The sequence below is a fragment of the Canis aureus genome, chromosome 12 (assembly GCF_053574225.1).
Source record: "Canis aureus isolate CA01 chromosome 12, VMU_Caureus_v.1.0, whole genome shotgun sequence".
Taxonomy (NCBI): Eukaryota; Metazoa; Chordata; class Mammalia; order Carnivora; family Canidae; genus Canis; species Canis aureus.
Window position 1 is genome coordinate 3,924,618 of NC_135622.1, and position 16,017 is coordinate 3,940,634.

Here is a 16,017-nt window from a genome sequence, read left to right on the forward strand (position 1 = left end):
TGGCCTTTAGGTCTCGTCAGTTAACAGCCCAATCAGGCAGGTTCCTTATTCTTTCAACACAACCCTGTACTTGTCTGGGTTGCCCTCTTCTATGCTTTCTTATTTTGTCTGTTGAAATCCTCTCAAGCCAAAGCTGTGGGACTGTGGAATCTGGGTACCTTCTTGGGTTTCCTCCATGTCTAAAGTGGAGGAATTAGTACTTCTCTAATTTGAACTGAAATATATGGAAGAAAATCTTCCCAACAAGGCTTAAGTCTTTCTGAATTCCCTAGAGCCTGGTTTTTGCTCTTGGTAAGTGCTCAGTAAATGGTTAGGATAAGTAAATGGCTTTGGGAGTAGGGGGAAACACAAAGGAACCTAAAATCCTTGGCTCCCTTCTCCCTCTGGTTCAGGTCCCTCTGATTTTTCCCCCCACTAAATATTTATCTTATTGTCAATTCAGCTCTATAAGGCTCTTTTTCAGCCAACCCCGTGCCTTTCCCCCTCCCAAGAAATCGTGAACACTTGAGGATTGCACTACCCTTTATTCTAGGATGGAAGGTATCCTAAGTCACATCCTGGTTCCCATTTATCAAGGCTCCCAGCCCCTCTCAGTAGGAATAAGCATGTTCAAGGAGGCTCACTGGGCAGGTGGCCAAGGTCCCTTTCAAGGGGATACACCATAAAGATGACATTGTCCCAGGGAGGGAGGGCAGGGTGATCTGGTCTGACCAACTCAAACCCCATGTAGCTGAAAGCCCGTAGCAGGGCACCTGTGAAAAGAGAAGAAAATTAGAACACTTTTGAGGCTCCATACAATGATTCCCCTAGATTTGGCTGCTTTCAAGAACGAGGGAGTGGCTGGGGGGAAGCCATGTAGTATAGGCATTAGGGTGATGTGGTATGGACTAGCAGACCTAGACTCCAGCCGTGGCTCTAACATTTACTTAGCTTTGTGACATTCTATAAGTTAACCTTCCTGAACTCCAGTTTTCTCATTTGTAAGATGGGAGTCATAGAACCTTCCTCACAGAACTTTAAATAAGCCGATGTTTATGAAGCCCAACATGATGGTGTAAGCTCCTGACCATCTACTGCCTTAATGACCAACAGAGTATGAGGGAATAGGTCATAGTTTCTGTAACATGTGCTCCAAGCATCTGGTTAAATATATTCCTACCCTCCTAGCCCTATGCCTCACACTGTCCATGTTTAACATGTTTGAGGTCCCTTCTATCCCACCAGTTACATGCCTTAATGGTTCTCTGTTAATTTCCCCACTGTTGGGATGCCTGGATGGCTTAGCGCTTTAGCACCTGCCTTTGGCCCAGGGTGTGATCTTGGAGTCCCAGGATCGAGTCCCGCATCAGGCTTCCTGCATGGAGCCTGTTTCTCCCTCTGCCTGTCTCTGCCTGCCCCTCTCTCTCTCTCATGAATAAATAAAATCTTAAAAAAAAATCACCAGTGCTGCTTCAGTCTGGCTTCTGACCTCTACCTGCAGGGCCTTCCTCATAATCCCAGTGTAATTTGAATACACAAAAGTGCTAGGTGCCTTCATTTGGGGAGGGGGGCAGTTTAAATCCCTGAAATGCCTCTTAAAGAGTGAGGAGAAAAGGGTCCTCTACAAAGGAAAAGTTGCTGTCAACTGCTTCAGCACCACAGGCCAGGAAGGACAGCCCATCCCCACCTCTGTCATTCCGGTTGTTTTGGAAGTTTACAAACACGGAGTCCACATTGGTCTTCTCCTCCACATACTCCAGTGTTGCAGTCAAACTAGGGGCCAGAGGGAAGAATCACAGTGTTTAGTGAACTAAAAATCCAGACCCTTACTTGGAGTAGAAGAAATCTTATTGCTCAATGTTTTTTGACCTAAGCCAGGAAGTGAAAGTTGATGAACTTGCATTGATTTTTTTTTTCTCTGAAAGCCAAGGATTGCACACAATAGAACTGACACCCGCAAGGGGCCTGAGGAGAAGAAACTGCTCTATAAAGACAAACAGAAAGCGCGCATCCTATTATTCAACTATTTATGGATCCTCACTTATGTGTTTCTGAATCTGAGTCCAGCAGCCTCCTGTGGGCTGTTATTCCTGGAAGTCCAGATTCTCGCTTGGCTCACAGGCTTGTCTGCACACCACTTCAGTGGTATGAAAGTATCAACCCTCATAGGTTAACCTACCCACTACCTGATTATGACATAAAAGAAGGAAACCTGGGCAGCCCGGGTGGCTCAGCGGTTTCAGCCCAGGGTGTGATCCTGGAGACCTGGGATCTAGTCCCACTTCGGGTTCCCTACACGCAGCCTGCTTCTCCCTCTGCCTGTGTCTCTGCCTCTTTCTGTCTCTCATGAATAAATAAAATCTTAAAAGAAAAAAAGAAAACCTCCTGCCTCTTCCTCTCTCACCCTCCTTCCCTGCTTTCCCTTCTGGGCTTAGTCACCTTTCCCGGTTGCCTTGATCCAAGGCCCGATATGGAATATCCAGGAAGAGTCGATGGTCACAGAGAAGACCGTGCCAATGGGTAGAGGTCTGGGGGGTGAGGCGGAAATGGAAGTCTAACTGCACTGGGTCCTGGTGGAGCAGAGGGTCAGTAGCCAGCACCGTCAGCTTCCCAGCCTGGAAAAGAAAAAAGTAATAGTTTCCTATGCTCATCTCAAATTGCAGGCCAATTTGTGTCTGAGAAAGCAAATTGGCTGACAGGGAGCCTGGGAGAATTGGAGCCAAAGTCTTACTCTATCCCGTAATCCTAGGACCTAATTCTCTATGGTAGAGCTTTTCTTGATATCAAACAATCTAGAAAGGAGTCAGTGCAGTTGCAGTACCGCTGCCTGCTCACCTCACCTGAGGGATGCACCAACCCTTCAGAAACTTAAATCCGTTTATTCCTTAAGCAACATTGTGTCATTTGTTTACTGTCTCACTGATAATGCTCTTCCACTTTTTTCCGTTATAGGGGTTTTCTCTGAATTCTATTTCTCATTTAAAGTGCAGAGGTCACCCACAGGCATGTTACTGCAGTGTGATACAGGGGCAAGTTGAGTTCTGGGTTCTAGTTCCTGCTTAGCATCTAAGCAACTTTATGTCCCAGAAGTCTGCTCTGCTCTTTGTTCCCACTTCCTCTTTTCCCATTCTGTTTTTCGCCACCAGCTCTGTGACCTTGATTTAATATTTCTGGGTCAGAGTCCTTGTTTCTAAAGCAAGTAGCTATTATACATGAGTTCCAAGATCTACAATTTTCCAACTAGCTAATACCCCTTCTTCACAAGGTACTATTAACATTACGCCAGGGGTTCCCCAGCACGGCACCAGTACACAGTCCACTTACCGAGTATAATTCTTTAAACTGGTTGTGATCACCCTGCTCAGTGCTTCTGACCACCTGAAGGCCTGCTAGGGACTCAGGAGCACTGAAGGCAGGAACGGGGCCGGAGTGTCAAGTCCTCCCGTTCCTTATAAGTGATGCTGGTTGGAAAAAGAGCCCCAAGTTAGTTCCCTCTGCATCTGAGAAGAGAGGATCATAACTTCCAGGTACATAGGACTAGGATCTGGCACTGTCTTCTGTATCTTCTGTGAACCAGCCTGTTTCCATTCTCCCAGGCCAGCCAGATGGAATAATTTTAAAGTTCCATGCCAGCCTTCTATCCTATTTTGCTATTATCTCTTGCCACTTGGAAATTTCCTGCAAATTCTTTTATTTTTCCTGACAGTTTACATAAACAACTATAAGTAGAGATGAAAGTAAGTACCTTTTATAACAAGGCAGCATCTTCTCCCGGAGGGTGATCCGGTATTTGTAGCAGTAAAGGTAATAGGCGTATGGTGACCAGATCGGGTAGAGGTAGTTCCGTGTTTTTCCCCTCTTGATGTAAGAAAGGGAGAAGGCAGAGGGGCGTGACCTGTAACAAGGCAGTTTCTCAGTTCAGTGCCTCCCTGCGGCAAAGTGAGGTTCAGAAACGGGTGACAGAGGTTCAGGCAACCTGGTGTCATTGTGACCCAGTGGGCACTATGACATGGGCAAGGAGTCAGCCCTTAGGTCGCTTCAGGGCTCCACTCTGCTGCTCCCCTACCCCACCCAGACCCCTTAACTAAGGCTCCTGTTCATCTAGTATGTATTTCATGGCTGTACTGCCATTAAAATACTTTACTTTCTGTACTGATTGTAAACAGCCCTGCCTGAGCACTTGTCAAGGGCACCCAACCTGGCCCCTTATTCTGGCACATGCATGCATGTGTGTGCGCACTATCGAGCAATACACACATACACCGTCCCACTTCAGCAACTAAATGGTTCGTGTCTGACACTGTAGATTTCCAAGGCCCTGATCCAATGTCTGATCTGATATGTTGGTTCCCAGTTCCTATCAATTTGATATTTTTATTACCATCCCTACCTTTAATAATCCAGGGGTGCTACACATCGTTGAATTATTTCATTGCCTTGTAAAGTAAGAATTGCAAACTAAAAGCCTCCAGGAGCCAGGACAGCTAATGAAAATTAGTAGAGCTCCTGGGTGGGGCTGTAGCAAAAGGGAAAGTTCATACCCTAAAAGAAGCTGACAACTCAGCTCCAACCAGTTGAAGAAATACACTCCGTGGTCCCAGTTTGTATAATTTTCAACATAAAATGGAAAGTTAAATTCCTCAAATTTTTTCACTAGTGGCTATTAACTCAAATCGATGAAAAAAAAAAAAGCCAACATTTGTGAGCAAAATTTGATTCTGTGGTCACCAGTTTGAGGCCTCTGCATATTCATTCATCCATTCAACATATATTGAGGGCCCACTGAAAGCCAGACAGTATTCTAGGTGATCGGGATACACCAGTAAACAAAACAAAGATCCCTGCTTAATGGAACTTAGCTTTTAACAGAAGACAGGGGCACCTGGGTGGCTTAGTCAGTTAAACACCCAACTCTTGATTTTGGCTCAGGTCATGTAGCATGGGGCTCCCTGCTCAGTGGGAAGTCTGTCTGTCTCCCTCTCCCTCTCCCTGCTTACATGCTCTCTTTATTTATTTTTTTTACATGCTCTCTTTAATAAGTAAATCTTTAACAGTGAGAAGACAAACATAAACAATAAACAAAATTTAGTATGTTAGGTGATAACTGCTGTGGAGAAAAGAGCAGGATAAAGGAAGATCAGGAGTGTGAAGGGGTGGGGCAGGCTAGAGAAATAAATTGGGTGATCCAAAGAGACCTCATTGAAAAGGTGATGTTTAGTCAAAGGCTTGAGGGAGGTGAGGGAGTTTAGCCAAGCCAACATGGGGTGGAGGGGGGAGCATTCCATTCCTAAACTACAGCCAGTGCAAAAGTCCTGAGAAGAAAATGCCTGAGGTTTTCAAGAAATAGGCCATAGTGTAAGCTTTGAGAAAAGCAGATGAAGTCAGCTAATGGGCCAGATTAGGGAGGCCTTGTAAACGACTACGCAGCCCTTTTCTTTTACTGTAGGAGGGAAGTCACTGCAAAGTTTTGGGTAGAGGGATGACATGACCTGATGTATGCTGGATTTTTTGTTTTGTTTTGTTTTGTTTTAAAGATCCTGATTGTTGTGTTGTAAATAAACTGTGGAACACTAAGGCAGATTTGCCAAGAGTCTCCTGCAGTTATCCAGGAGAAAGACAGTGTCTCATTCCAGGCTAAAGCATTGGAAGTGGTGGGAAGTGGTTGGATTCTGGAAATAGTTTAAAGATAGAACCCCCCGAATTTCCTGGAGTCTGAGAACTGAAAGAATAGTTTCCATCATTGAGCTGGGAAGGCTGCAGGGGAGGCAGTTTGAGGCGGGGTATAGAGATGGGTTTAGTGTGAAGCATGTTAACTTTAAATTGTCCATCAGAGGGACGCCCCGGTGGCTCAGCGGTTGAACGTCTGCCTTCGGCTCAGGGCGTGATCGAGTCCCACGTGGGTCTCCCTGCACGGAGCCTGCTTCTCCCTCTGCCTGTCTCTGTCTGTGTGTGTGTGTGTGTCATGAATAAATAAGTACAATCTTAAAAAAAAAAAAAAAATCTAAAGGAAAAGTGAGAGAGGAGCTCCCGGAGAGGAGCGCGCGGCCTCAGCTTCCCGGGCTCCCCGCCCCGCCGTGAGGCTCAGGCCCCGTAGCTCGGGTCCGCCCCGCCCCGCCCCGCGCCCCGCCCCCCCCCGCCGCCCGGGCAGCGCCGTGGCCTGTCGTGCGCCTGCGCCGGGAACATGGCGGCCGCCGCGGGGCTGTCGCTGCTGCTGCGCCGAGCGCCGCGTGGGCTGCTGCTCCCGAGACTCGCGGGGGCCGCCCCCGGCCCAGAGCGCGACTTCAGCCTCTCTCACAGCCGGGTGAGGGCCAGCTCTGAGCGGGGGCGGGTCCTCCCCTGGCCCGAATTTGTTCCGGGGGAGCGCGGGCTGGGGGTGGCGGGCGGCCCCCGGGAGCCCGGTGCTGGCGGGCCGAGGCCGGCAGCGGCGCCCCGGGGGACTCGCTCACGCCCGCTCGCCCGCTCCCCGCCGCCAGGGCACGGTCATCGTGGAGCGCTGGTGGCAGGTGCCGCTGGCCGGAGAGGGCCGGAAGCCGCGCCTGCACCGGCGACACCGGGTCTACAGGCTGGTGGAGGACACGAAGCACGGGCCCAGGGGCGGCCTGGAGCTCATCCTCACGCGGTCGGTGGAAGGTAAGGCCCGCCACACGCTCCTGCCGAGGCTGGCTGCTCAGCTGCTTTCGCCCTTTCTCTGTATTCGAGAAGCAGCAGCCGTCAGAGGTACTGTGGTCGCGCCATTGCCTTCCCGCGTCGAACAAGGACCGCGAATGCAGCGACGTCAGGAACGGTGTGCAGGGAGAGGGAGGCCGAAGGGCACGTGCCACAGCCACGGAAGCCCTGGAGGGAACGGCTCTTCTTTGCAAAGGGAATTAGAAGTCTCTTAAGTGTTGTTCTTAGTGACTATTAACATTTTTTGTAGGAGGAATAAGCTCCGTGAGAGACTAAGAGACGTGCCTTTCTTTGATCATCTCCTTAGGCCCTCCTAAGTGCAATGTCTGATGTTCTCCTTGTCAGGACTTGGAGTCCGGGGTGACCTGGTCTCGGTGAAGAAATCTTTGGGCCGGAATCGACTACTACCTCAAGGTCTGGCTGTATATGCATCCCCTGAAAACAAGAAACTGTTTGAGGAGGAGAAATTGGTGAGCACAAAGGAAAGCAGAGGGACTTGGAGGAATAGAATCTTAAAATTTCTTCTAGCAACTTCCTTTCCTTTGCTGTCTAACTTAAAAATGAAGTGGGGATTACAAGAACAGGAATCCAGAAACCTGGCCTATGTCCAGCATAGTAAGAGTTCGATATTTATCATGGACTCATTTTTCTTTTTCTTTTTTTTTATCTTTAATTCCCTTTTCCAGCTAAGACAAGAAGGAAAATTAGAGAAAATACAGACCAGGACAGGTGAGATGGTGAGTAAAAACATAGTTGTTACTTATTTGTCACCTAAGGAATTACCAATTTCTTCCTGAGGCTCCTTGATTTCCTTGAAATCTCCTAATTGCAGACACAAATGTTGGAGAAAGGGGAAATGTCTGGCTGCCATAACTGGTATTGAGACCTCCTGGGAGGTCCTTACTCATTGGATGAAGTGCCCTAGCTTATTGAGGAAGGCGCCAGCCCAGTACCAGGGGATCCATGGAAGAGTATGAGATGAGGGCTCTGCCTCCGTGGGTATTTTCAGACAAGTGGCAGAGAACAGAGACATGTGAGAAAGTGATCAGTAACCTCAAGGCAGTATAAGAATGATGTGGACCAAAAAGGATTAGGGTGATTGGAGAGGGCTTCTTTTCAGATGGGATCGAATTGAGGGTTTAGTAGGCTTTCTATCTAGGAGGATAGAAAAGATATAAAGGTATTTGTTTCTTTTAAGATTTTATTTATTTATTCATGAGAGACACAGAGAGAGAGAGAGGCAGAGACAGGCAGAGGGAGAATCAGGCTCCATGCAGGGAGCCCAATGTGGGACTCCCAGGACCTCGGAATCATGCCTTAGGCCAAGGGCAGACACTCATCCACTGAGCCATCCAGGAGTCCCCAGGCATGTTTTTAACAAACATCTTCTAGCAAAAGCAGAGGACTTACACAGGGTAATATTATAAAACATATGGCTTACTTCATTCTGTAAACAGGGAGAAATTGTTAATGGGGTAGTGGTAGGATTGAAGGGCCAGAAGTACTGAGTTAATATGGTCTGTGAGGGGATCCCTGGGTGGCTCAGTGGTTTGGCACCTGCCTTCGGCCCAGGGCGTTATCCTGGAGTCCCGGGATCAAGTCCCACATCAGGCTCCCTGCATAGAGCCTGCTTCTCCCTCTGCCTGTGTCTCTGCCTTTCTCTCTGTGTGTGTCTGTCATGAATAAATAAATAAAATCTTTTAAAAAAAAAAAAAAAATATATATATATATATATATATATATTATCTGTGAAAGTCATTCTAGCCTGGGACACCTGGGTGGTTCAGTCTAGTTAAACATCGACTCTTGATTTTGGCTCAGGTCATGATCTCAGGGTTGTGAGACTGAGCCCCACGTTGGGCTCTGTATTGAGTGTGGAGCCTGCTTAAGATTCTCTCTCCTTCTGCCCCCTCCCCACTCATACGCTCTCTTAAAAAAAAAAAAAAAAGAAGAAGAAGAAGAAAGTCAGTCTGTCTTGAGATATACCACTGATCCCCATTGACAAGTCTAACTTTAGGGTTTTTTTTTTTTTTTTTCTAAAATTTAATTTATTTCTTCATGAAAGATACAGAGAGACAGGCAGAGACATAAGCAAAGGGAGAAGCAGGCTCCCAGTGGGGAGCCTTATATGGGACTCAATCCTGGGACCCCAGGATCATGACCTGAGCCAAAGGCAGATGCTCAAACTGCGGAGCCACCCAGGTGCCCCGATAAGTCTAACTTTGACATGGTCTATCTCTCCTTGCTTAGGAACAACCAGGTATAACAGGGGGAACAACCTTCCCCTCTGCAGTATCACTAAAACATCTTTCTACAAAATCACCCCTGAGACAATAGGAATGTTCTGTCTTTCCCCTTCATCTTCTCGCCTATATGCTTGAGGCAGAAATTGTGCCGTTTCCTGAACTCAGACCTCGTGCCTCTTGCTAACAACATTATTCTTTGATCACAACTCTAACTTATGTCCCGTTTATAATTCCTGTCAGACAGTGAAATTTCTGAGAAGCTGTCACCTGGAGGTGGGGATGAAGAACAACATCAAATGGGAACTAAATCCCGAAATAGTTGCCCGCCATTTCTTCAAAAATGTGAGTGTTCCCAAATACTACTATACCTCAGAGGGTAGAAGCTACCCCTGGGAAGGAGGCCCAGGATTGATCCTTTGTTAGGGAAGGCTGGAGTTAGGGAAAGTGTTGGTTGGTGGCAGGGGTTGTGGGAGGGAAATGGCTAAGGGTTAAGGATGATCAGAATTTGAAGACTGACAGGAAAAGATGGTATCATTTATTTCCTCTCTAGCTAGGGAAAACCTAGGAAATGTGACTCACTGAGTAGTTTATACTTTTGTGGATGAAGTGATTTTGGTCTCAAGACCTGTTTCTCTCAGTGAATCTTCTTCCCTCTCTGAGAAATTAGGACTTTCTCTACCACTATCCATGGAGGTCTCTGCCCTCCCATAGGATCAGCCAGGGTAAACTCTTCAGTTTTATTCATTCCTATACAGGAAATTCCAGAACCTTCTTTGAGGTTGCCTACAATTGCATTAATGTAAACAGAGCTCCTTTTGGTTATGACCTTTTGCAGCTTGGTGTTGTGGTCGCCCCACATGCATTAAAGTTACCAGAAGAGCCCATCACACGGTGGGGCGAGTACTGGTGTGAGGTGACGGTGAGTGTGTCACATACTGTCTCCTTTCTCTGGCTGGGTAAAAAGCTGGGATTGGGTGGTAGTAGTTCTTATCTGCCCAGCTGACCTCTGAGGATTCCTGTCATTTTGTGTACAGGTAAATGGACTTGACACTGTGAGAGTACCTATGTCTGTGGTGAAGTTTGAGAGGCCCAAGACCAAAAGATACAAGTACTGGTTAGCCCAGCAAGCTGCCAAGGGAATGGCCCCCACCAACTCCCAGACGATCTGAACCTTCTCTCCCTCAAAAGCAGAAGAACAGATTCAGAGGAGCAGTGGAGCAACAGTGGGCCAGCGCCCTGTTACCACTCTCAGCTCTGACCAAATAATGAAATGTTAGCATATGGGGACATCAGCCTAAACTGCGTGTACACATTGAACCCTCTGTATATCCCACCCCCGACTTTGACCGTTAGCACATCAGGCCTTCCTGGGACGGTCTTACTCAAGGAGTACCAGGTTGTAGATTTGATAAGCTGAATGTTAATAGATGAAATAGTCTAGATCCTGTTGAGCCTGGAATTTGTTGGAACAAATGGAAGAGCTAGCTACTGTCTCTAGTACCGGTCTCATTCTCATATAAACTGAACATTTGTATCTCAAGAGGAAATAAAGAGGTTGTGTTCTTTTTATTTTTCGTATTTTTTTTTATGGCAGTGATACAGTATGTATTATAGTTAATTTTATGCAGTTATGATTTAATACTGCACCTTCATGTTTACATTTCCCTCAACTGCAAACGGTGCTATGTATGGTTAAGTGTTTGTGTACATGTTTTAATGAATTTTAACTTTTTAATTTTTTTTTAAAGATTTATTTATTTATTTATTTATTCATGATAGACATAGAGAGAGTGAGAGGCAGAGACACAGGCAGAGGGAGAAGAAGCAGGCCCCATGCTGGGAGCCCGACGCGGGACTTGATCCCGGGACTCCAGGATCGCGCCCTGGGCCAAAGGCAGGCGCCAAACCACTGAGCCACTAAAACTTTTTAAATTTTTTTGGTTGTAGTATACTTCAATCAAAGTATGTTACATTAGTACATTACATGTTACATTAGTCTCAGGTGTAGGCATAGTGATTGGATAATTCTGTATGTTATGCCTTGCTTACCACAGGTATAGCTGCCCTTTGTCACCATGTAACACTATTAGAATACCATTGACTATAGAGGTGGTTAAGTGAAGGGAGCTTCACTTAAAGAACTTAAGTTCTTTTTAGATGTTGTTTACCAGTCTTGAGTAGACTGGAGATAGGACCTCCAAGTGGGTTGTCCTCTTGAGCTATTGGGGTTTGGTGCAGAAAGGGAGAATGCATTTGTAGGCTACATCCCATGGGTGCTGTGGGCAATGTACTTAAGTGGATATGTCTTTGGTCTTAAGAATTATTTTTGTTAGGTATATTGATAAAGGCATGAATGGACAATGGATTCTACTTTTCTAAAGGGATCCAAATAAGGCCTAAGGATAATTGTTGGAGAAAATGAAACTAAGATGAAAGAAATTTAAGGAGAACTCTGTTTTGTTTCTATGACCAGCTCCTGAAATTATTAAAAAGATGATCCCTTAGTTTCTAGACTAGGGTTAAGACCTAGGGCTGGTCATTGGGTAATTATGGAATAGGTATCTTGATGGGAGATAAGGGAAGTAGACAGTTCTGCCTAAATTCAAGGCTTGTGAATGGGCCAAAGACCAGCTGTTGACAGATGGATTATGCTAGTCGCTATAGTCACTCAAATATATGAGGTCACAGAGGTTAGGAAGGGTAAAGGGACCATTGACTCTCCTCTCCTTACCAGAAGCTCACAGAAACTTGTTTCTATCATAGTGTTTGAGCTTACTGTCTGAGTAACTTACATTCACATGAGGCCATCCCAGCTAACAGGTCTGGCATCAGCTGCACTGATAACTACAGCCAGCCTCACACTTGCCAGACTCCATAACGCAAGTCTGGCATGGTACTGTTTGAAATTTGCCATTTCGATAATCTCCATCCCTACTGTTAGGATGAAAAGCTCATTTAACACATCTTTCCAGGGATTCCTGGGTGGTTCTGAGCTCTGAGTGGTTGAGCATCTGCCTTTGGTTCAGGGCGTGATCCCTGGATTGAGTCCTGCATCGGACTCCCTGCGGGGAGCCTGCTTGTCCCTCTGCCTGTGTCTCTGCCTCTCTCTGTCTCTCGTGAATAAATAAATAAAATTGTAAAAAAAAAAATCTTTCCACACCACGACCATCAGCATCATGGAGTTCTCTGAAATTGTCTGAGCAGCGGGCACAACATTCCACACAGCTAATTTCAAAGTGTTTAAATTTTAATTTGTTATAGTGTGAGTCCCTGGCAAAACAGACTGAATTGGAAACTTGTGCACAGGAAGTTTATGACAGGGGAGTCCTCCGAATCAGTACCTGTGGAGGAAGCCTGACTGGGTAGGGGGAGGTTGAACTGAGTGGTCTCAACAAAGATCTTGATCAGCCCCTCACCCTCAAGCTAGGATAGCTGTGTAGAAATGTGTAACCTGTTGAGCCAAGTGGCCAGACATGCATACCCCCACATGGGCCAGGGAAGGGTCATGTGCTTGGGTGAGGTGACTGACTTCAGGCAAAGGCATTTCCCAGGGGGAACCCAGATGAGTGCTGGCAGCATTCTCAGCAGCTTGGGAAATGAATGCCTTAGTCCTGGAATGGGAGATCAGAGCCACATGCTCAGCGCTCTTCAGATCCATTTACTTCATAAGTTCTAGAATAATCCCTTCAGGATCCTGATGGGCCCCTTTTCCTGGGAAAACTAACAGAGGAGGGTCTGGGACAGCTCACAGCCCCTGCTGCTACAGCCATCCTGTCTGCAAAGGGTACTTCTCTCCCTCCTCTACTCCCCATCTAGATTCCTATCTATACCCCTCAACTTGTACTTCTGGTTCAGAGAGGTTACCTGATAAGATACCTTTAGGTCTTCAAGGGCCACTGATGCAATTGTTTTATTATCTTGGCCTGAGATAGTGGAGGCAGTTTCAAGAGCTTCATGCTGGCCTTCACTGTGATAGCTTTTAGCCTGTATTGGTCAATGTAGTTCTGCCAACTATCAACTATGCCCATCTCAGTTACCCCATTAAAGACCAGTGAAATGACTGCTAGGTGGATCTATTGAACCCAGTAGAACCCCTGAGAGCCATACCTGGGTCTGGAATCCATTTGTCAGCTCATCCCCATATACTGCCAATCTAATGGGTCAGTGATGATGCTTCAGATCTGTGGACATCATTATCACGTAGGACCCTGAATGAGATAATTCTTCAAATGTCTGAATATCCCCTTTTTTCCAGTGTGTCTTGTACAAACAAAAGGTCATAAGTCCTTATGGGATAGGACTGGGAGAATTATTACCTTATACACTTGTCATGCTGTTTCAAGGTCCTTTCTCTTAAGAGTCTAGCCTTTCACATCAGTTGTTCCAGCTGAAAAACCGGCTCAGGAAGACTTCCATTTCTACCCATGAAGTGATCACAGCTATAGAAATCTCCTTCCCAGGACTCCTGGGTGGCCCAACAGTTGGGTGCCTGCCTTTGGCTCAGGATGTGATCCTGGAGTCCCAGGATCAAGTCCCAGGTCAGGCTTCCTGCATAGAGCCTGTTTCTCCCTCCGCCTGTGTCTCTGCCTCTCTCTGTGTCATGAATAAATAAGAAAATCTTAAAAAAGAATCACCATTCCACTATAAATAACAAAAAAAATGGACAAAATTTTAATGTTTATGGATATTGAAAAGCAGGTAGTACAGAACTTCATTAAATGAGAAAAGGGAAATAAATGGGGTGAGCCCTCTGATTGCCTCAGTTTATTGCCTAGAGGTAGTTTCCTGCACTGTAGTGTAGGGAGCAGTACAGAGGGGGGAATCCCAAATAAAGCCAGAGATTAGAGCTGGTGGAGGATCATGGAGGATCACTTTCCCCTCCCATGCCAAAGAAGTTCACAGGAAGTTTATTAAAACAATTTTAAATTTTGATTCAATCTCATAACACAAAAATGTCCCAGGTTCCAATAAAAAGACTCCTCATGGGTTGCCTGGCTGGCTCAGTTGGGACTCCTGATCTTGGGGTGGTAAGTTCAAACCCCACCTTGGGCATAGAGATTACTTGGGGAAAAAAAGGTTGTTACATATTGAGGGGAAAAAAGTCTCTCATCATACCAAGAACCAGGAAGATCTCAAACTGAATGAAAAAAGATAGTAAATGCTGATACTGAGATGACAACATGATCGCCAACAGGGCTGAGTCAACATTTATAAAACATTCCACCCAACAACAGTGAAGTAGACTTTATTTATGCTCCCACAGAACATATACCAAGATAGACCATATCCTGGACCAAAAAATAAATCTCAACCAATTTGAAAATGGAGTCATACAGGGGAGCCTGCATAGCTCAGTCGGTTAAGCATCTGCCTTTGGCTCAGGTCATGATCCCAGGGTCCTGGGATAGAGCCCTGCATCGGGCTCCTCACCCAAGCAAATAGCAAGGAGCTCCTCACCTGCTTCTCTCTCTCTGCCTGCAGCTCCCCCTGCTTGTGCTCTCTCTCTCAAATAAAATCTTTTTTTTTTTTCTAATTTATTTATGATAGTCACAGAGAGAGAGAGGCAGAGACACAGGCAGAGGGAGAAGCAGGCTCCATGCACCGGGAGCCCGACGTGGGACGGGAGCCCGACGTGGGACTCGATCCCGGGTCTCCAGGATCGCGCCCTGGGCCAAAGGCAGGCGCCAAACTGCTGCGCCACCCAGGGATCCCTCAAATAAATAAAATCTTAAAAAAAAAAAAAAAAAAAAAGGAATCATACAGAATGTGTTCTCTGATCACCATGGACTCAAATCAATGAGAGAAAGGAGGAAAATTTTACAATACTTCAAAATTAAATGCACTTGTAAGTAATCCATGGGTCAGTGAGGACTTCTCAAGGAAAAAGAAATTTAATACATTGAACTGAATAAAAATGAAAACAACATATCAAAATTTGTGGCACAGCTAAAGCAGTGCTGAGGGAAAATCAAGTACTAAATGCATACATTAGGGGGATCCCTGGGTGGCGCAGCGGTTTGGCGCCTGCCTTTGGCCCAGGGCGCGATCCTGGAGCCCCGGAATCGAATCCCACGTCGGGCTCCCGGTGCATGGAGCCTGCTTCTCCCTCTGCCTGTGTCTCTGCCTCTCTCTCTCTCACTGTGACTATCATAAATTAAATGAATGAATGAATGAATGAATGAATGAATGCATACATTAGGAAAGAGGAAAAGTCTAAAGTCAATCATCTAAAGTCCCACCTCTAGAACCTAGAAAAGAAGAGCAAAGTAAATCCTAAGCAAGCATGAGCAAGGAAATAATAAAAATGAGAAAAGGAACTACCAGAAAGCAATGAAATTTATGAGAGGAAATAGAGAAAATCAATGAAACAAAGAGCTAGTTTTTTGAAAAACCATTAGAATTGACAAACCACTAGCAAGACTAAGACACAAACTACAAATATCAGAGATGAAACACAGCATATCACTAGAGACTTTACAGATACCAGAAAGTTGGTATGAACTCTATATGTATGAATTTGACAACTCAGACAAAAACCCTTGAAAAATACAAACTACCATAATGACCCAATGTGAAATAGATCATTTGAATAGCCCTATAACAATTAAGGAGAATTAATTCATAATTTAAAGCTCCCCCCTTGTGCTCGCTTCAGCAGCACATATACTAAAGCTCCCCCCTTCGCCTCCCCTAAAAAACTCAGGCCTATATGGTTTCTCTGAACAATTCTACCAAAAATTTAAAGAAGTAACTAATTCTGTATACTTTTTTTTAAAGATTTTATTTATTCATGAGAGACAGAGAGAGAGAGGCAGAGACAGGCAGAGAGAGAAGCAGGCTCCCAGAGGGAGCCCAATGTGGGACTCAATCCTGAGACTCCAGGATCACGACCTGAGCCAAGGACAGACAACCGCTGAGCCACCCAGGTGTCCCCCTATATAATTTCTTCCACAAAATAGGAGGGGATACTTCCCAATTCTTTTTATGAAACTGGTATTACCATGAAAACAAACCCCCAACAGTATAAAAAAAAAAGTACAGTCCAGTATCTCACATGAATATAAATGTAAAAATCTTAACAAAGTTTCAGCAAATAGATTTGATCAAATTATGGTAAGCTTTATAT

The 16,017-nt window shown here is 45.7% G+C and overlaps 2 protein-coding genes across 2 annotated transcripts; one reads left to right on the forward strand and one right to left on the reverse strand.

Moving 5' to 3' along the window:
• Positions 1 to 504: 504 nt before the first annotated feature.
• OAZ3 (ornithine decarboxylase antizyme 3) lies at positions 505 to 3,897 on the reverse strand (the record flags this gene model as incomplete). Its single annotated transcript, XM_077844343.1, is given in 6 exon segments — positions 505 to 752; positions 1,667 to 1,752; positions 2,419 to 2,594; positions 3,304 to 3,378; positions 3,380 to 3,440; positions 3,725 to 3,897. Coding segments are annotated over 6 exon segments (714 nt in total), but the record flags the coding sequence as incomplete, so codon positions are not given.
• A 2,224-nt stretch (positions 3,898 to 6,121) lies between these two features.
• MRPL9 (mitochondrial ribosomal protein L9) lies at positions 6,122 to 10,460 on the forward strand. Its single transcript, XM_077916222.1, has 7 exons — positions 6,122 to 6,280; positions 6,453 to 6,609; positions 6,991 to 7,115; positions 7,332 to 7,382; positions 9,132 to 9,233; positions 9,727 to 9,810; positions 9,926 to 10,460. Exons 1-7 carry the CDS (start codon positions 6,161 to 6,163, stop codon positions 10,058 to 10,060), a joined length of 774 nt encoding a protein of 257 aa, XP_077772348.1. The 5' UTR covers positions 6,122 to 6,160; the 3' UTR covers positions 10,061 to 10,460.
• The last annotated feature ends 5,557 nt before the right edge of the window (positions 10,461 to 16,017 follow it).

What these genes read in the sequence shown, in the direction of transcription:
- MRPL9 (XM_077916222.1), top strand. Translation starts at nt 6,161, where the DNA reads ATGGCGGCCGCCGCGGGGCTGTCGCTGCTGCTGCGCCGAGCGCCGCGT. An exon ending in CCCGCCATTTCTTCAAAAAT is followed by an intron (nt 9,234 to 9,726) that starts GTGAGTGTTCCC and finishes GACCTTTTGCAG; the next exon opens with CTTGGTGTTGTGGTCGCCCC. An exon ending in AGTACTGGTGTGAGGTGACG is followed by an intron (nt 9,811 to 9,925) that starts GTGAGTGTGTCA and finishes TTTTGTGTACAG; the next exon opens with GTAAATGGACTTGACACTGT.